The 21,461-nt window shown below is 44.0% G+C and overlaps 1 protein-coding gene across 2 annotated transcripts in view; it reads left to right on the top strand.

The window, feature by feature from the left end:
* LOXHD1 (lipoxygenase homology PLAT domains 1) overlaps window positions 1–21,461 on the top strand; it is a 78,649-nt gene that overhangs the window by 37,673 nt on the left and 19,515 nt on the right. For both annotated transcript variants that reach the window (XM_039567746.1, XM_039567745.1), the window contains exons 17-20: window positions 1,109–1,294; window positions 4,233–4,360; window positions 8,235–8,352; window positions 16,448–16,625. In XM_039567746.1, coding sequence (XP_039423680.1) covers window positions 1,109–1,294; window positions 4,233–4,360; window positions 8,235–8,352; window positions 16,448–16,625 — 610 coding nt within the window. The remainder of the gene's footprint in view (window positions 1–1,108; window positions 1,295–4,232; window positions 4,361–8,234; window positions 8,353–16,447; window positions 16,626–21,461) is intronic.

Genomic DNA, 21,461 nt, shown 5'->3' with positions numbered 1-21,461 from the left:
AATAATTTAAAAACAAAAACCAGTGAGAACTAAGGACCTCATTTTCCCAGAAACTACACAAACACTTTCTCTGAAAATAATGAAGTGCAGGTAGGTCTTCTATAGGCAGGTAGCTCATTGGAATGACTGTCTGACCAAGGCTTATCCATCAACCTGGATGCATAATTTTGCTTCCAAGTCTGCCCCAGGTTGAATTGCCCACCTTCTTTAAGAGGGACACATGCAGGTTCTTTGAGAATTTACACTGTCAACATAGTTTTGCTGCTGATATACCTGCAGGAACACTGGCTCTTGACAGATTCAGCTCCTGGTGGGCTCTGGCTTTCATAAACTCATCCCTGCACACTTGTGCAATATCTCTGTATTTCTGCAGGACCTCTGCCCCTGCTGCCACCTCTAGTATTCTTCCTTTTTCCATTTAAATTTTGTCAGGAACTTGGTCATCCATTCAGGCTTGTGGCGTTTGTGTGACTTCCTGGTCTCCACGACAGATCATTCTTGAGGCTGGAATGTACCAGGAGGTGGTCCTTGAAAATCAACCAGCTACAGATGTAAGCTCCATCTGTTGTCTCCTGTACAAAGACAAAAGCTTTTGCAGTCTAAGGAGACAGGAAGAGAAACAGCCTCATACATTTAGTTCACTTCTGTGTGGATTTGTGAGGGAAGTGCTTGTAATAATACATGTGGGTGTTTGCTGAGCTGCATCTTTCCTCTTGGCTATAAAGCTTTGAATAATCACTTCCAAGCGTTGTGACAGAAGTGGAAAGGCTTATAAAGGTGGAGGAATATGTCTGCCGCCAACTGCAAAATGAGCATATAGAGGTTAATGGAGCAAGTGCAGATTAAGAAGAGACTGGACATGTTTTCATGTAAGTCAGTCCAGCCTACCTTGCTTTTTTTGAGACTGGCCTTCCCTCATGCACAGCAGCTGATGACCTGAGCTCCCTTCTCACAGCAATGGCACTGTTTCAGAGTTCCCTCCATCCCCTTGTGGAATGGTTTGTTGTGATGGTGTATGTAGACTTTGAGTCCTTCATTACTGGGTGAATCACCCTTGTCCAGAGAAATCCCCTTTCGCCAGGAGGTGTTTTCTCTCTGGCCCTTACAGGTGGGGCATGATGGTGCTACCCCTGAGAGCTGCTGGATGATGGAAGAGCTCAACATCGTCGTGCCCACCAAAGGCGTCATGTACAACTTTGTCTGCAAGTGCTGGCTGGCCAGAGACAAAGGTGACGGGCTCACATCACGAATCCTCAACATCCTGGATGCAGAATGTGTTAACATTGGCATCAAGGTAGGCACCAGGCTCACTTTGTGCCTTTAGCTGCTGCAGGCACCTCTACTGACATAGGTCATGTGTCAGCAGCTCTCAAACCTTGATTTGCAAGTGGCTTGAGCTTTCTCTTTGCTTTCCTTTCCTATGTTATTTTATTAACAATATCTTTAGGCATGGTTTAGAATCATGATTGTTTAGAGCACTGGTTAGTGAGGCTGGCTGGATGCAGCCATGGCATAGAAGGAAGGGCAGGGCAGGTAGGACACAGTTCAGCAGCCTGTCCTCATCTTGTCACCCACTGAATCACCTGGTACCCATAAAGTGGGAGCACCTTCAAGGTGAAGGAATACTTCCAACTCATCAGATTAGAGCTGTGGAAATATCCTAATATTTTAATCTCTCCATACATACCAGATTTTTTAATGGGAGATAGGGAAACTAATTTGCTGGAATTTGTTGAAACATGAAAACAATTGTAAGCCTGATCTTTGGTGAGAATAACTGATTAAAGTTGAATCAGTGATGAATAAAACTCTATAGTCTTTCCATTCAAATATCTGAATTTTGAAGTAATATCTGCTATGCTGTATTTCAAACAAGTACAAATTGGAAAGCTGAGCTATGCTGATTTTGGATGTAAGATTTGTAGCAGAAGTAACAGGCTGGATGAATGTGAAAATAACACTGTGTTTAAATACCTGTGTGGCAATTTAAAATCTCTATAAATGTGCTTCTATTTACAGTCAGGTTACACTTTCATAGTACATTATTTTTCCTCTATGCTGCTCTTGATTCCCAAGCTAAAGATATTCTCCTGAAATCTTTGTTCCCCAGACATGCAAAAACTTGATAACATTTTTAGCATTTGGGAAGGATTCACCAAATTAATGCAGATTTCAGTGGTGGAATTGACCTAAGAGGGTATAAAAACCTGCATCGCACTTAATACCAAGGTTAAAACCAATCTCATAAAAATGTCCCATCTGTCATTTAACCTCCTGGATGAGATTTCCAAACTCCTATTGGTGAGCTGATGCCTTGCCTGTAGATTGAAGTGGATGTTAATGAAGACTTATGTTCAGTCTTCCTTTAAAAGCACAATCCTGAATATTTATTTTCATAAGCATGCCCAAAATAGACACTATTTTAGGCAAGAGACATCTAACTACAATTTTTTTTCCTATGATGTTGGGCCAGAAACATGATGGGAAATTTGAAGGAAATCTGGGGAGATGCTTGGGACATGAAACCAGAAGTGAGCATGTGACTTTCTGATCAGTCTCCTAGTTGAGGGAATTTGGGACTGTTCCCTCATAAAGAGCTGTAGTTAGAAACTGAGTCATACAGGTTTTCTTAGAGTTTAAAGAAAACTGATATGTTTAGCATCATTGGGAAGATTAACACTTTTCTTTTTTTTCTATTTTTTTTCCTGCCTGGCTTTTGTACAGCTGTATGTATCCATTCAACTTAATTTTCTTCTTGGCTTGATATTCCCTCTTTTTGCTTTAAATTGAGTATTTGCCTTCCCATACATCGAGAAATTACTCAGTGTCCACCACACTCATTAAAAGCCTTCAATGCATTGGTAAAAGAGTTCTTCTTCTCCTTCCTACAAAAAATAGGATGCATTGCTAAGATTTAAAATATGTATGGATGAATATGTGATCAGCAGATTACTCAGGTTGAAACAAATGTGAAAAATCTTTTTTTTTTTTATGTTATTCCTTTGCACTGTTTATTTATGTGACAGCCAAAATTCAGGCCAGTAAAACTAGCCTAGCAGCGCACTATTTGAAATATATTTTTGGGGGACTGTTCCTTGATATTCTTCCACGTCTTAATTCCAGAAGTCTCGCTACCATGGCTATGATCTTCAAAGCATCTAAGTGGCCTAGAAGTCTTAAAAACCCTGAGAGCTGCTGGGAATTGCACATTTTTAAAATATTTATTCTAAGTCTTATTGTTCCCATGTCAGGAGAAAAGAACAAATTTAGGCTAATTAGGTGAAAATTATAAAAAACATCTTTTCACACACTGGCATGCCTTCAGTGCACACAAGGTCTGGGAGGACTCTGCACCTGATGCAGCAGCGAGCATCCCCTTGGAGAGCAGCATAGCTGAACTTTGTACCACAGAGAGTATTCTGATGTCTAAACTTCCAAACTATTAGTGATATTGGAATGAACATTGCCCAGATGAACACTGAACTTTTGGGGGAAACATTTTGCAGACAAGAAAAAGAAACAATTGTTCTTCTGGGAGAATTTTTTTTTTAATTAGCAAGAGTTTGGTGTAGTACGGAGGTCTGGAGTGCTGGAGGTCGCCAGGGACAGGCACTGATAGCAGAGGATTGGCGACCCAGCTATTGATGTGATGGTTGTGACACCTTTGAAGAAGCAGCGTAAGAGATCTTCATCACTGGTGTTGCAATAGGACAAGGGATAATGGGTTTAAATGGAGGGAAGGCTGACTTGGATTAGATAAAAGGAAGAAATTTTTTACGCTAAGGGTAATGAGGCCCTGGCACAGTTTTCTCAGAGAAGCTGTGGCTGCCCCTTCCCTGGGAGTGTCCAAAGCCAGATTCAACAGGGCTTGGATCAACCTGGGACAGTGGAAGGTGTCCCTGCCCATGGCAGGGGATGGGAATGGATAGGCTTTAAAGCCCCTTCCAACCCAAACCATTCTGTGGTTCTGTGATTCAAATGTTGTCACAATTAATGTGTCTCTTTCAAGGCTGAGAAACTCTGTAGAAAAGATCATAGATGGAAAGTCCTGTAGTGAGTTTTGATCTCTAACTTTACCTCTGAAAACAATGGTGTGGAGAGGAACCAAGAAGCTGTGTTGCAACATTTTCTGGCTAGGAAGTAGATTTCCAGGAAAGCCTGTTGCCCTGTTTAGCATGGGTTAAGGACAGCTGTTTAAATGAGGCTTTCTAATTGTTTCCAATCCTCACCAGATCCTCTACGAAGTCACGGTTGTGACTGGAGACATCGAAAGTGGTGGTACCGATGCCAGTATTTTCATGACTGTCTTTGGATCCAATGGGAATACTGAGGAGATGCTGCTGGAAAAAAATGGAGACAGGTACAGTAACTGTCATTTTTGTTGGTCAGAAGTGGAATGATGGCAGATTTTAGTGTCAATTCAAGAAGCACTCAGGGTTTTGATCATGGCTGATCACTGAAACACAAACCTTTATTCCCACTGACTTTATAGATTCAGACCTGGGCCCCCTGTAAGTGTTTCTGTCAGACATTTAGCAAAGCAAAGGAAAGGAGAGCCAGGGAAACCACCCTTTGACATTTGTACAAGTTTTGTCTAACCTGTTCCTCAGTGGCTGTAGAGATAAGCATCTTGAACAAAAGTATGAAGTCCTGCATTGTCTGCAAGAAGAGCTGTGAACATTGCCCAGGAGAGCACTGGAAAATGGATGGGTGGTGGCACAGAATGCTGGACTGCATGCCCTGATTTTACTGAAAAGGTGGAATCTCATGTTTTCTTCAGCAGAAAGAGCTAACAAACACTGTAACACTAGTCTGATGCCATCACTTCTGTAAGCCAAAAAAACTCACACATGTCACCACTCATCCACTTCCCAATGCTTTTTTGTTCCTTCCTAGCACCTTCCCTAGTACAGAAGGCTTTGGCATGCTCAAGAATGAACCATCTTTTAGCAACACCATGCTTAAATTTATTTAATTGACTAGCTCTGATCTTATTCAGCAAAGCATCTACAGAGCATCAGAAGGGCGGGAGCTTTTGGCCACACAGTTCAAGCTTAGCTTGCTGAGGGGATGCTGGATAACTGAAGATAAGGTGCACCTTGCATAGAGGTGTTTGCTCAGGGGATGTTTTACTTGAAGTTGTCGCAGCCGAGTGGGTGTCTGGACAAGCATAGCTAAGATTGAGAGCTTCATGTGTTTAGTTAGTAACAAGCAAAAGCCTTGTTTGTTGTGAAAAAAATGCAGCAGAGAGGTGCTGCTGACTAAAATATCTGTGAGAAACACAGCTGAGTCATGCAGAAAAACACAGATCCTGGTGCTGCTCCCCATCACAGAGGGACATCTGACAGGTGGGACAATGCTCCTGGCTTACCAGTGAGGGGGCCATCAGTGACACCTCTCTTACAAGACCCTGGGCAAGCAGGGCCTGTCTTCCACCGATTTAATCCTAACACTTAGTTCTAGTAGGTGGGAAAATGGACCACTGCTATTTGTAATCAGAAATGAAGCAGATTTCACATCTGGGTGCATCAACTAAAAATCTCTAAAGGGGATCAAGACATCTCCAGCCTCTCAGGAGCAGGGTTGCAGTCTTGCTGCATCTGGGGCAAGTCATACCCCTAAACTTTGTGGCCTCTAAAAACATACCCCATTTGTCTACATGGCTGGGATGGACAATCTCTGATCTAAGAGTATGAAAAAGCAATTGAGGAGAATTTAAAAGTCTCTATGTTATTAGTTGCTTGGGTTGTCATCTGACAGTAGAAGATCTGTGAAAGGTGTTGAAAAATCGCTGGGTCTGTGTGAAGAAGAAGGAAGTGTAAGGCACAACTCTTTTTATGTTAATATCCGCAGGATGCACATCTCTGCTAGCTGGAGGTGCTCTGTATCACACCTCCAGCTGTACAGGGCTCTTGTCATCTCATTAGCACCCTCTGCACAGGACATTCATGTCCCCAAATTCACATGCTGTCTGTTTCCACACCACTGCCACCAGTGTTCATCCAGCTGCTAACAGCACAGGCTTTCCTGGCTCCTTTCCACATGGAAATCTCTCCAGCCCTTGTGCCAGCAGTGCAGAGATGGGTGAGAGCTACTGCAACCAAATGGTAAAAGACACTTCATCTTTATTGGGGCCATCCAGTGCCAATTCACTCACAGCAGCTTAGTGCATTACGAAGAACCGTCTGTCTAACCTGCCGCAGATTTAAGGCAATTTCTGCTACATTACTGTTATTACCAAGACCCCTGGGCAATGGAAATATTTATAAGGGCAGGCATGGAGAGGAAAGCTTAATGAAATCCTTTAGATAAATGGTTCAGTGTCCTGAAAAGGGAACAGCAGCAGTCAGCTTGTCTGGCTACTTCTTCCCTTCTCAATTTTTTTCAGGTTTATGTTCATCTTCATATAAATTAGGGATAGCAAAGGGTTTTTGGGTCCCCCAGTTTGTCACCTCAGCAATCACTTCCCTCTAGTACTTCTCTCTTGGAAGTAGCAGGTGAGTATCAGCATTACAAACTTCAAACAAGGCATTTGCTGAAGATAAATAATGTTTTATTTTGCTAGCAGACATTTTAGCTTAGAATTAGCTTAGCTCAGCCTGGAAAGCCTCAGAGTGAGAGATTTCTATGAAGCTTTGTAGGTAATAGTGATTGTAATAAAAACTGATCATAGGATCACAGGATAATTCAGACTGGAAGGGTCACACCTTTTTCTTTAATAGATGTGGAAATCAATCCAGTCCAGGGACAAAAGTACATTCTATTTCTCACAGTGAGACAGGCTGCCTCAGTATCCGGTACCACAGAAAGACAAATAAGAAGAAGAAGGCATTTTTCAAAGAGCAAACATAACCCTTAATAACTAGAAATGGACTGGGACCAAAATGCCCAGTCCAAATGCCTCTGGGAGTGCAGAGGAAGCAGTGCCTGGATGAAAACTGAGAGGCTCGAGCCAAACCTTATTGCTAACATCTGCAGCAATGCATGCTCAGATAATGGTGTGAGTATAATCGCATTCATCCTGCAGGGGGTAATCTGAACAGAGGCTGGTAAAGAAAATGGTTTTTTCTCCACATTCTGGCACTGCACAGCTATGGGAGGCAGTGGGCCTTGCCAGGAATGAGATATCATCATTATGGATTGCTTCTATTGTGGCAATGCCCACATCTTGCAGGGCTCTTCCCAAACCACTCAGCACACTCAGGTAATTCCCCCACAAGGAGGAGTTTGCATGAAGGAGAAACATCAACAGCGGAGTGATCACCATGTGCTTGGTAAACCCTCTGGCTTTGGCTGCCATTCTCCTTAGCAAGGGTTAGATTTCCAACTCCAAGACCACAGCAGGTCTCCAGAGTATTTGGGGGGAAAACTTGAAGATACTTGCTCTGAACAGAGTAATATTGAGCCTGAGGCAGCACATTCACTGAGGCAATGCCAAGTGGAAGGGAAGGTGCAGTCCTAGCCAGTGTAATCTTCTGTGGGAAGCACATGTTAGCTGTTTTTTCCCTTCTCCTGCTTCCTGCTGATTGCTATGGATGAGCAGCTCCTGCACATCCTTGTGCCTGTACACGGCGGCCACGCACCGGGGACGGTCTTTCATGCAAGGTTACACAAACCCACCCTGGTTCTTACCACAGGCAGAGATAGTTTGCAAATCCAAATCCCCCAATTTCATCAGGTTGTTTTTTTCTCCATTCTAACACAATTTGCCTGTGCTTACTAAACTTGGGTATTGGACACCGACCTGCAATCCCAGTGCCACATTTAGCTCAGCTGCAGCAACTGCCTCTCTCCACAGCAAGCACCAAGTTTTGTGCTGCACCTCAGAGAAAGGAGATGAGGCAAAATTATTTTGCCTTCTAGCTGGAGCGGACCAAGGACAGGCAAGTGGGCAGCTGCCAGGAGGGAGGCGATGTGCAGAAGCCTGACTGTGAGTCGCTATTGTTCTGGTTACAAACAGAGCAGTAATGTATGCTACAGACTGCCTGGAGCAGCTCCAGGTGGGCTGTGTTTTCCAGGGAAGGAGGAATCCCTGTCAAATCTGCACTGAGGTGTCTTGCCAACAGCACAGTAGCTGGTGATTGCAGCACAGGAAAGCTCAAGTCCAATAAAGAGCACTCATAAACTTTTGATTTGAGGCTGTTGGCAGGGCGAGGGCTCCGGCACGGGACGGAGACGCAGAGAGGCTGTAAAGCAGCAGCAACACGACCTCCTTGGTCTTCCAATCCCTGCAGGTTTGAGCGGGGCCAGGAGGACAGTTTCATTATGGAGATTGCTGACATCGCACCCCTCAGGAAGATGAGGGTCCGGACGGACGGGAAGGGGACGCGCCCGCACTGGTTCCTGGAAAGGGTAACGCACTCAGCATCGCGCGTCTGTCGCAGCATGTGTGTCCTGCAGCCTCTCACCCCCTGGCAAAGAGGAGAAAGACATCGAGTGATTAGTTTTTACTAATTTCCTACACTTTTTCTGTTCAGTTTCTCATGGTTTTTCCCTGCAGGAATTGAGTCAAGAAAGAAAAGAGCAGAGAGGAAAAGCTGTGTTGTAAATTTTTTTTATGGCGAAATCACCATGTTTGAAAGTGTTCAAAAGGCTTGTGGGTGTGGCACATCTGTGGGCTGTGGTTTAGTAATGATCACTGTGGTGCTGGGTTAATGGGTGGACGTGATCATACTGGACATCTTTTCCAGCCTAAATGATTCTATGATTTCACCACAGATTCTGCTGTTAGATCTCACTCTCCTTCCCTGCACGAGCCTTGGTTGGTCACAATATTTTCTGGTCCCTGGGATGTACCCTCAGCCCCTGCAGATCTCTGCCATGTGGGAATCCGAATCCATGGGAGGATGTCTGCCAGATAGAGACCCTGTGGACTGGGTGGGATATTTCCAAATAATCCATCCATGCAGCTGTATCATCCCATCTCTCCCCTTTCCTTCTCCTCTAGCACACAGGCAGATTTCTTTCTTTTCTTGTCCATACAAGTAAGGTGGCATTTTTATCTTGCATTTTGAATGGAATATGTAAATTGATGGTATTTTTCCCTGATGTCCTACCTTGCACAAAATACAGTGTTTGCGTTTATCTTTGCTGACAAACCACCAGCTCCTTGTAAGGATAACCTCTGTCTGGGCAGTCAAAAGTAGTTTGCCTGTTGTGGGTCCCTATAATTATATTTCTAAGAGAGAAGGGGAACGCTGTGTTGATTCCAGACCATCAGATGTCATTAATGGAGAAACACATCTCTGCCATTTTCCTTTACCATGCTTTTCCTGTAGTTGATATCTTGCTGGATTTCTGTATCTTGACCTTTTTATGAGAACAGTTTAAGACCCAGCACCTTAACCATGGTCAGGGGAACACTGCATGATTTTTTTAATCGGGTTCTTTATCCTTTTTGACTAGTTTACAGCAGTCTTTTTCCCGTAGATAATGTGTTTCTAAACATTGACCCTACAAAGCCACCAGTTTTCAGTGAAGTGATTAACTTCTCTTCACTTTCAGAAGGGTTTCTGTGCTGCAGTACCATTTTTACTTCAGCATTTCCACTTCTAAATGTTTTCTCAGCAGCTGGGGAAGGAGGGGAACTGAAAGAGGGGGAATTCATGCTGGATGTTGGGAAGAAATTCCTTACTGTGAAGGTGGCAAAATACTGGCACAGGTTCTCCAGGGAGATTGTGGCTGCCCTGTCCCTGGCAGTGTCCAAGGCCAGGTTGGACAGGGCTTGGAGCACCCTGGGATAGTGGAAGGTGTCCCTGCCCATGGCAGGGGTGGGACTGGATGAGTTTTAAAGTCCCTTCCAACTCTCTGATTCTATGATGATTCTTGTGCAGCTTCTCAAAGGATTAGACCTCCAGCACATGTCTTTAGAATAGATGCCACAGATGCACAGTTTTTCTCTCTGTGCCTGAGGAATAACTCAATCTGTTCTCTGATTTGATTCAGATGTCTTGGTCAAACTCTCTTCGTAATTTCTCACATGCTTTCCCCTGAGTTTTATAAATCGTATACATATAAAATGAAATCAAATAAAGCTTATTCATCCAGAGACATTCCAGGTCTTCCAGTCATAAATCAGCAGCAGCACAAAGGCAAGGGATGGCTGAATCTTTAGTTGTGCCTTCCCACTTTCCTGTTCCCTACTCTGTCCAGGCATTCCAAAACCTCAGCCTGCCGGACTGTCCTACCAAAAGCAAAGCTTTCCCAGGGAAGTGGACAAAAAGGACTCTCATTTGGACCTACCCAGTGGGCTCATAGCCACCTTCCAGCTCTACAGAAGCACAGGTGGACCATGGACACAAGAATAGGTCTGGACAAGAGGCTTAAAAGAGGGCCTGAAAAAGTCAGGGAGAGCAACTTTTTACGTGGGCTGATAGTGATAGGAGACAGTGTGACAGTTTTAAACTAAAAGAGGAGAGATTTAGATTAGATATTAGAAAGAAACTCTTGGCTGTGAGGGTGGTGAGGCCCTGGAACAGGGTGCCCAGAGCAGCTGTGGCTGCCCTTGGATCCCTGGAAGTGTCCAAGGCCAGGTTGGATGGGGCTTGGAGCACCCTGGAGTAGTGGAAGGTGTCCCTGCCCACGGCAGGGGGTGGAACTGGAAGGTCCTTAAGGTTGCTTTCAACCCAGACCATTCTTTTATAATTCTATTATTTTAGAAGCTTATGAAAATTATGCCCATAGTTTCTATTTTTCTTAGATAAACAGATCACAGAGGATTTTCTAACGCCAGTAGAAGAGACGTAGAGAACTGTAGAGAACTGTATTTACATAGAGAACTGTATTTATTGGTCTATTGTATTTATTTTCTTTCCCACCTTCCCTGAAAAGGTAAACACAGCATTTGCATTCCCAGAGAGAGGGTGGCTACAGAAGCATTCTGGAAGAGGGGAGGAAGGATTTGTGTTCTCTGATTTGTATTCCAGCCTTAGAAACTTACGTAGCCTGGTGTGACATGAAAACTGATCGGAGCCCATTTCCATTTCTGTCAAAAGTGCATATTAAGACTGCATAATGAAATACTTGTGGGGGTAGTGCTAAACTCTCAGACAGATGGTTCACAGTTAGTGCTAACTAGCACAGTGAAATGAGAAGCTAGATTAAGCCATCAACCCCGTAATTAACCATTTGTTGCTCCATTTATCTACATGATATTCTCAGTTTTCTTGTTCTATTAAGCTAACAATAAATGATCTTTTTAATTCTCTTGGTCTTTTGGTAAACTGTTGCTAGCATAATTTATACTGCTTTTAGTTCACCAGATACAGAAATGCATAAATACCAATTAAAATGCATGAATTATCAATGATTCTGTACACAGCCAAAAGATTCAATTTACAAGCAGGCAAGTAGTCATGTTTTTTTCTGTCTACATAAAGTACACTAAAATTTCATTCAGAATCTCAGTGAAGTAATGAACTTGGTGCTGAAAATTCAAACTGCACCACAAGTAGCAGTAAGTTTTAAATGCTGATACCTAAACCTCTAGAGGGAACAAAATTTAATTAGTGATGTTTTGCGACAAAATGAACATTATTGATCATTACTATGCCCAAAAAGGCACCATGAATGTTCTCCAAAGCTGAGCAATGCTCTCTGATCAGACCACTGCTGGGAGAGACAGAGAATGTGGATCTTTTCCACTGACCTAATGCTGAATCTCATGTTCTTCCATATCAAGCTACCATGACACTGCTCTGTGTTTCTGAAAAATCAGGGAACAAAATCATAGAATCACAGAATGGTTTGGGTTGGAGGGTGCCTTAAAGTTCATCCCATTCCAATCCCCTGCCACAGGCAGGGACACCTTCCACTATCCCAGGTTGCTCCGAGCCCCATCCAACCTGGCCTTGGACACTTCCAGGGATGGGGCAACCACAGCTCCTCTGGGCACCCTGTGCCAGGGCCTCACCACCCTCAGCAAAAAAAATTTTGACTCTAATTAGGCAATTTATCTAAATGTGTGCTTTAGAAAGCTCTTCCTGGGATAGCTGGTCCCTCAGTCCCTGTGAAGATTTCACCTGCTGCCCAGTGTCTTTGCTGTGAAGTTGAAAATCTAGAAACAAGAAGGGATGAAAGCTGAGTGAAATAGCAGGAATTACGAGACTGTTGAATTCTGCAGAGTTGCTTCCCTCAGAATTTTAATGTTACTTTGTGCTGTCAAAGCCAGACAGATAAGAAGCTGCCTTAATGAAGCACTAATTGCATTGCATTCAAACGTCACAAGTAATCCTGCATGTGGGACTCGGTCTTTATTCAGTCCTTTCTCCTTTGTATAAAGGAGATTAAGAGAATTTGAGAATTATTATTGAGAATTGAGAATTATATAGTTGAAGCTTACTTTTGTTCTTCCGAAAAGAGAGAAGTCTTTGTTTTACAGTCAGAAGTTCCTGGGTTTAAGTGAAGAATAATGACATGCAACAGAAGTGTAAAATCCTGTGTTTGAACCTTTAAAGGTGAATTCCAGGAGCTGTGTATTTTGGTGTCAGTGGAGTGGGGGACCCTGTGGACCATGTTTTACATGACATCTGGAAGAAGGCTGGATAGGGGTAAATCAAATAATTGGACTCAAACTTTTCCATTTCAGGAGACACAGTGCAATTAATTTCAAATTGTTGGTATAAAGTTCCTGTCAACTACTGTATTTGCTTAGCTGCAAAGAAAATTATCAATATGTGATTCATATACACTCCTGCCACTTTCTTTTCATGCCTTAGTGTTCTACTGCCCAGTTAATCTCCTTGCATAATTAGCAGGGCAAGTTTGAGCTGAAAAGCACACTGGATGCCCACGGCAAGTTCTAGGTATCCTAAAAAAATAGCTTAGGTGCAATGTAAAATAGTGGTCTCATTGCCAAGCAGTAGCTAGTTAACTGGGAGGAACAGGCAGAAATTAAATATAGTCTCAGCTCAGCTCACTGAGATGACTTTCTTGACCCTATGATTGAAACCAAAATCCGGCATCATCCTCTGTGTGTGCAACACCCACAAACATCTCCTTGCAGGATGGGATTTATTTTCTGCTATTTTAGTCACTGAAAAAGGCTACATTCAGCTTTCACCCCTTCCAACAAACTATTCAGGCCCCTTCTGTAGTCATGAGACAGATGGACCTGAGAGAGGGGGCAATGCCTTGAACAGCTCCTTACCTGCCCCCATTTTGGGTGGGATGTGAGGCTTCCCTGGGGATACCCAGGTCCCACCACTGACCACATGATGTGTTTGTGCTGGATGACCAGCATTTAGGGCGTCCACACAGGGTAAGTGAGGCAATGTACCCACATTGTGACCCAGCAGTCAGCCTGCCACTGCTGCTGCTGCTTCTGTGTCCCTGGCTGTGATCACAGAATCGTAGTTTGGGTTGGAAATTACCTTTAAAGGTCATCTCGTTCCAACCCCCTGCCATGGGCAGGGACACCTTCCACTATGCCACGTTGCTCCAAGCCCCATCCAACCTGGCCTTGGACACTGCCAGGGATCCAGGGGCAGCCACAGCTGCTCTGGGCACCCTGTGCCAGGGCCTGCCCACCCTCACAGACAGCAATTCCTTCCCAATATCCCATCCAGCCCTGCCCTCTGGCACTGGGAAGCCATTCCCTGTGTCCTGTCCCTCCATGCCTTGTCCCCAGTCCCTCTGCAGCTCTCCTGGAGCCCCTTTAGGCCCTGCCAGGGGCTCTGAGCTCTCCCTGGAGCCTTCTCTTGTGCAGCTGAACACCCCCAGCTGTCCCAGGCTGGCTGCAGAGCAGAGGGGCTCCAGCCCTGGAGCATCTCGGTGGCCTCCTCTGGACTGGCTGCAGCAGCTCCAGGTCCTTGTGCTGTTGTTCCCCAGGGCTGGGGCAGCTCTGCAGGTGGGGTCTCACCTGAATGGGGCAGAATCCCCCCCTCCCCTGCTGCCCACAGTGGGGATCAGCCCAGGATAGAGTTGGATTTCTGGGCTGATATCCCTTGGGAAAAAAAATGGTCATAAAATGAATCTCTTCCCTATCTGCTCCTCCTGTATCACCACCCCAGAACAAGATATCAGGGGCAGGGCTCTGTTTCTGTCCTTACTGCTTACAGGAGGGTGCATACAGATGCAATCACACATCCTGGGTGAGGGGCTGAGGATGGAAAAAGCTGGGATTTTGCTCCAGCAGTTTTAGTAGCCAGACATTTTTTTCTCAGACAGCATCTGGAGCGCTGAGCATGGGCTGGGTATTTGTGAGAGGCCTGACCTCTGTGTCTGTGAGTGCTCTCCAGATGACAACTCTAATCTGCTTCTATCCCCACTGCTTCCCTGACAATTTCCTGCAAGCTTTGCTCAGGACATTTTGCTACTAACAGTGTCACTGTCATTCCCAAGAAGGGCAGAGGTACTGCTGGCTGAACCTTTTCCAGCATAGAGTTCACGCACTGGGTTGGGGGAAAAAAAGACATTTTCAGTCACCCTGATATGGCCCACAATTCCATTTTGTGAATTTTAGCCAAAGCAAACTTTCTGGGTTGGACTCCTAAGAGGATGCAGGCATCCTTGTTCACACATCCTTGAGAGAGGACACTTCTGTGCCCCAGCAGAAAGGCCACCAACCGGGGTGGGGGAGACCTGATTTCTGCTTGGTTCAAAGCAAGGGCTTGATGCAATATCTCTTGACTCACAGAAGAGTTTTTTTGACCACAAAGTAATAGTGTCACTGGCTATGAATAAGCAGCTTTTTAGAAAAGTGGGACATCTTCTACATCCAAAAATGTCCCGTCCCCCTGGGACAGGGGGGTGAAGGTGCTGTGTTACAGATCCCTCTTTAGCATCAGGCAGAGCAAAAACCCCAGATGAGTGTCCTACCCACAGAACCATTCAATGCACAAATAGCGTGGCTTACTGCTCAGCTTTGGTGTAGCTGCTGCCCTCTTTGAAACAAACTTTTATAACCTGGAGCAATATGCTTCTTTCGAAGTGATAAAGACTCCAGGAAGGCCAGGTTGGGGTCAACAGAAGGCCGCGAGCTGGGACACCTGAAGTTTGAGGACAGAATTTGAGCACATTGTATCTTGAGATAAGTTTTACTAAGTTTTTTTTCTTAGGCTGATATATGAGCATGCAGTGGAAGGGCACTGAGGTGGTGAGGGCCTACATGGTACACCAGGAAAGGCTGAGGAAATAGTTTTTAAGCCATGACAGGCTTAAAAACTTGAAGAGAGGTTACAGAAACCATTGATCCAGACTTTTCGCAGAGGTGGACAGTGAAAAGGCATGAGGCAATGGACACAAGTTGCAGTGAGGAAAGCCCTGATCAGTCATAAAGAATAAAATCTTCCCAATGAGAATGGTGCAGCCCTGGGATGAGGACTCAGAGTGCCTGGGGAATCTACACCCTTGAAGATTTTCACAGCTCGGTCAGACATTGCTTTGCAGTTAGCCATGCTTGGAGCAGTGGGTGGAACCATACACCTGCAGGCGTCCCTTTTAATGTAACATTTCCCACCACTCCTGATTAATTCCTCCCTAGTACTATGCCACGCTTCTCTGACACGTCTGGGCTCATGTTTCCATGGTCTTGGCAGAGGCAGTGTTTGCTGATGCACTGCTACACACAGGTACAGTCTCTGTTTCTCTTAGATGGTAACACAAATGGCAATTTACAGCGCTGTCTCCTGCCTTCCCTTCAGCTCCCCCAATTTAGTGAGAACTTATTGCTAGGTTTTTGCTCTAGGCAGGTGTAATGCTTTTCTCCCACCTGACTGATGCTCCACTGAGCCCACATCCAACAAGAGACATAAAGGTGGGTATTTTATTAGGCATTTGTTGGAGTAACTTGTTGAGCTGCTCTGAATTCATTCCCGTTCTGTTCTTATCACCACGGCATCTGAGCTGCTTCCATGACATGTTAGATAGCGTGACTAATATCTGTTGCATACTGTTTGTTCTGTCACCTTTTCCCAGAGGGAGAAGTGTGTGAAATATTAAGTTTTGCTGGCCTAATTTTATCTTGTGCCTTGTTTTAACTTGTTTGGGCTTGGTTTGTGTCACTCTACAACAATTTCTGCATGTTCACTCAAAGGAAGGCAGGCAAAAGAAAAATGCTGGGTGCTTCAAGGAGAGGTAGTGATGTTTTTAATAACTGTTACTTTTTTGGAGCGAATTCCATGCTGGCTCACAGGAGAGGTCTGACTCTCTTAGAGATGAGCTTTATCTATAACTTAGGTCAGAGGAGCAAATTTCTCCCTTTGCTTTGCCCCAGGGTTGAAAAAGCTTTATAGCACTATGAAGACCGTTTTTCAGGGCAAGCCAGAACAGCAAATACTGTCCACAGGAGAGAGTTCCATTCATCCCAGAAGAGCTCAGTATGGCCTTTGGAGCTGCGGCCAAGCTCTCCCCATGTCCTACCAGATCATGCACTTTCTAAGTTTAACATTTGCCCTCATTCAAATAGTAACCAGAGTAAGTTTTTTTCCCCCATTTTGGCTCTTCACAGATCACCCTGAAGAATCTTACTAATCAAGAAGTGGCCACATTTACCTATGGGGATTGGCTGTCCAAGCTGAAAAATGACAAGGGAAGCTTGGTGTGTGAGATGCCAGCTTTCATAAACGACGAGCAGATGATGGAGGACACCACATACACTCTTCAGGTTAAAACCAGTGACATTGGAGGTTGGTCCTTGCTAGATATTTTATGACTTTTACAGTATGAAGTGTGGTTTTTAGCAATGGAAAAAAAAATATATCTGCTTCATTTGAATTTACATTTTAAAAAACATAGTTTAGCTGGAATACAATCATTTTGGCTGGCTGTTCACTGGAGTTATTCTGAGAAACTCATTCTCTTCTGAGCTCTGGGCATAACATATTTAGACACAAGGCCCAGATTTGACTTGTCTTTGATTCCTCTGAAGACACCTTAACAGAAACTATTACCAGATGAAGTTATAGAGGTCAGCAGCCACATTTTTCTTTTTTGGTCAGGTCCATCCATGTAGGGTCGTCAGAGCTGGTGTGCTTCAGGTTTTCAGTCAGCACTGTCTGCCTTGCCCAGAGCAGATAGCAATAATTCACCCACCTTTTCAAAGTGTTTTGAGAGCATTTATCTCAGGCTGTTATAAAACATCCTTAAATGCACACCAGATAGAAGAAGTGGAACAAAATATACAGAAAGCTGCAGAGCTTCAAGAGCCAAGAAATGGGGTTTCAATGTCATTTCCTGGGATCAGTGCCTCTTTTCATGGGAAGTTTTGTCAGGCTGCTGGATGAAAGCTGCAGCCACATACAAGGAGTCTCGTGCCAAGAGGGGGCAATCCAGACATTGTCTTGAAGACACCTTGTTTCAAAGGTTGGTCCTCAAGTGAGATTCTGTCACACCAGTTCACATAACCACCTCCTGACCTCTAAATCTCTTTCATTTTTTTCTTTTGTTACTTCTTTTTTTTTTCCCCCCTGGTTTTATCAGTGGTAATTTATGCAGCTTCTGAGGTATGATCTAAGAATATCAAAATTTCCCTGGCAGAGCACCTTTGAGCCACCTCACCATTTCTTATCTATCTTCTCTGCTGGCTGCTTGTCTGAAAAACATGTAGTGAAATACAAAAAACAAAAGAGAGAGAGAGAGAGGAAGATTTGTTTATGTATCTGGCCATCCATCTAATATAGTAGTAGATCTTTCTGTGACCTTTTTTGTGAAAACCAGTCCTAACTCAAAGGCGATGGAAATAGAAATGAGAGGAGAATAGAAAATGACAGCAGCAGCAGACAGATCTGCCCTTCCCATTGAATGAAGGATGACGGGTATTAATGAAGAAACATTTTATTTCATTATGAACAGCGACAACCAGTAGGAAAGAGCAGATTACAGAGAGGTTTCAGGGAGTCTGTTTGTGATTAGATCACACAGCTCACTGACAAAGTGCTGAACTTTATCCAGCTTATCTAAAGCAGGTGCAAGTCATGAACCATCTTCCCTTTTTGATCATTATGTATTCCACAATTACTCCTGGTTGGACCAATTCAGGAAGAAAGACATTTTATCCTTGGCAGTGTTTAAACACGTTATATCATCTCCTGCCACGCTGACATTGTCGAGGAGCAGCAATACTGCACAAGGACTGGCATCAAATGTGTTTATTTCTAGTTATAAAGCTTTTCTTTGCAATGGCTTTCAACTTTCCAGTGCATAAGAGTCACTGAAGGAAAAAAATAAAGCAGGCAAAGTAATCTCAGCTATTTGTCATTCTCCAAAAAATTTTATTTCTGGTTTTACTTCCTCCTAATCTAGACCATCCCTGGTCAATTCATCTGGGAGAGAAGAGTCTTCATCAGTGGTCTGGATAACCTTCCTGAGGGTCTCTCCCTCTTGAGTTTTTCTTCATCAGATTCAGACAGAGACTGCATGATTAAGTCAGGCTATATGGCTAAAATCAGGGAAAACGAATCCCACAAAGAATATCCTGCAGCAAACTAGAAAGTATAAGCTATTTCCTCCCCACCACATACATGTGTTTAACAACAGCATTGTTTTACCTTTCCCTCAAATAAACCTTTAAGCCACAGTTTGGCTTTTGCAAAGTCACTCTACTCCAATGATTATTTAACCTGCAGAGGTTGCAACAGGGAAAGACTCTACTCTGCAAAGCTCATCACCTCTCTTCCACCACCAGCAGTACCTCAGACGGCTCTCAGCCTACACACAGATAAGAAGAGGTTGTTAGGGCATACACCTCCCAAATCAGATGGGTAATCTTTGGTTAAATCTAGGTCTTGATTTTAGATGTAAAGCACAATTGGATTTTCTTCAAGGCAGGACTCATAGACATTGATGCAATATAGCCAGACCACCTGATGGCTTTTTCTGAGGCACAGAAACGTCCTCTGGCTGGTTAATTTTTACTTTTGCTATGCAGGCATCACATACATGGTAATGCAGTAAAGATGGAGAGTGAATAAATACTGCTTTCTCATTTTCCAACCATTAATGAAGCAGAAGGTTTTTATCTCTGCTGTTATAAGATTAATTAGGATGTTGTCAGCTCAGTTCCAACCTACAAATTACATAATTTAGGACAGTTGGTGTCAGTTCCTAGTGCCTTATCCCAGATCTTTGTTATGTCAAAAGAAGGAAATTCTTTGGCCTCAGAAGGCTGTGACTCAGGCCCAGAGAGTTTGTTTAAAAATGAAGCATCTGCTCAGTAAGAATCATATAATCATAGAGACTTCTGTTGAAAGGGTCCTCTGGAGGTTATTTCACCCATTTTCCTGCTCAAAGGACTGTTGTCAGCTAAACTTTGGACATCTCCAGGGATGGTGATTTGCCACCACCTCCTCAGGCATCTGATCCAGATCTGCGCCATATTCCTAAGAAACTTGTTTTTTTTCCTGATTCCCAGCCTGAACCTCCCCAGCAGCTTGCAGCTGTGGCTCTTTGGGGTATGGTGTGACACAGTACATCAGCCTGTACTGACAGCCCTGTCACCATTGTCACTGCCCCTGCACAGGGGGCCCTTGTACATCTGCCCCAGCTCCTCTCAGAGCTTCTCCTCACAGTGGTTTGTCCCAGCTCTTGTCCACCTTGGTAGCCATCCACTGAGCTCTTCTCAGTGTCTTGACACAACCCAGCAATTCGAACTCGCATTTTGCACTGAACACTGGACACTTCCTGCTAGCTTGGATTCTATCAGAATGTGAATGGTACTGCTGTAAACTTTGGGTCACCTTCAACTTCCCAGCGTGTGCAAGGTTTATTCCAACCCCAGATGCAGGACTTTGCATTTCTCCTTGCTGAATTCCTGGAATTTCTGCTTGCCCAGTCCTCAAGTTTCTCAAGGTCCATCTGGGTTGGAATTCTGGCTTTCAGCATGTCAGTCACTCCCACAAATCTACACTTAGCTGGAAATACACTGAGGAAACACTCTGCCATTGTTTAGGGTGTTGGTGATGAAATTCAGTTCAGTTGTGCAGATCCCAGTATCAATCCATGAGCTCTTGCACTCATCACCAGCTGAGGCTGGTGCAACCACAGTACCTTCATCTCTTCATTTGTCTAGTTTTTTACAGTTCCTAAATGTGCCTGACAGTTTCCTGGAACTGGCAACAACAACAACAAAACCAAAAAATATCACAGACCCAAATAGGTGAAATGTACATTGATTTAACATTTCTGTTCTTTACTTTCCCATGTCCTGCTAATTGCTTGTGAGGGAAATGTCACAGCATGAGACCTTCATAAGCTTCTTCCTGCAGGGACGGTTTTGCTGAGAAACAGTTGGTTCTGTGCTTTTTGAGACCTGGCATTAATTAGGAACCTGCTCCTTGCAAGGAAATGGACTTCAGTTTGCTTTGTTCCTCACCTCAGCAAGCATCAGGGTCATAAAAAGTACTGCCAGATGAACTGCCTGAATCCCTGATGCTTTCTCTTCCTACTTAAACCCTTCCCAGGGAATTGTTGAAAATTAGCCCCCATTTAACATGGGCAACTTCTTGCATGGACACCACATGTTGCTTTGCTTTTCCTCTATATGACTCTTTTACTCCTTTTTTTATTTTAGTAATTTTTTTTCTCAGTCCTTCTGTAAGAACAGTTGTGATTTCTTCCTAACTTCTGTATTTAAGTAATAATTCTGCAGAAGTGGGACCTTTCTCCAGAAGTTTACAGTCCCCCTAACTTTGTCTCTGCACTGTGTTTGAATGGAGCTGTGAGAAATACTGTCTGTGTGGCTCAAAGTAGATTTATGATACTCTTGTGTAAGAAAGGGCCTGGCAGGAGGTTAGAGTTTCAAAGCTGGGCTATCCAAATGAGGGCAGCAGATGCTGAGTTTCTTTATAAGGCAGATTTGAGCTTGATGATCTCGTTTTCCTTTCCCAAAATTAAAGGGCCTTTGTTCTGACACAGCAGTGACTCTCTGCCCACGTGTAATCTATTCCTCTCCGTGAATCTGCTTTTATATTATGGCGTCAAAATTAAAATGCAGTCATTTTGGTTGAATTATAAATAGTGCCAGGTGAAAATGTAACGCAGCTAAAATATAAGGTCACTGCAGGTGGTGGTTGGGCCTTGAACTCCCCAAAAGTCAGCGAAAGAGCATGGCTGTTTTCTTTGGCAAAATATGGACAGTAGAGGACACAAGACATTCAATATCAGGTCATAAAGATCATCTTGGAAATTTTTAAATTTCCTAACATATGCGCAATAAAAAGGTGGGAGTTGGTAGAGCAAACTGTTGCATGAGAAACTGGGACTTTTTCCATTAAATGCCACGTGGACAATTTTTTGAGAAAGAGCAATATGGAAGGAAGATCTATTGGCGGTGGAGGGAAGTGGGCCATGAGGTGCCACAGTGGCTTGGTTGATGATCTGCACATAGCTCTGAAATCCCTGTACCATACAACACGGGGAGAGCAGGAGGAGACAGACGCCAGCTGAAGGATCCTGAGTGCCACAAGTGCTTGGAGAAGGTTGTGGGACAGCAGCAAGGAATGACTGAGTGTGGAAAAGGGACTGTG

The sequence above is a fragment of the Corvus cornix genome, chromosome Z (genome assembly GCF_000738735.6).
Source record: "Corvus cornix cornix isolate S_Up_H32 chromosome Z, ASM73873v5, whole genome shotgun sequence".
Classification (NCBI taxonomy): domain Eukaryota; kingdom Metazoa; phylum Chordata; class Aves; order Passeriformes; family Corvidae; genus Corvus; species Corvus cornix.
The sequence above is the reverse complement of the archived record's forward strand: the minus strand, read 5'-3'. Positions and strand labels throughout refer to the sequence as shown.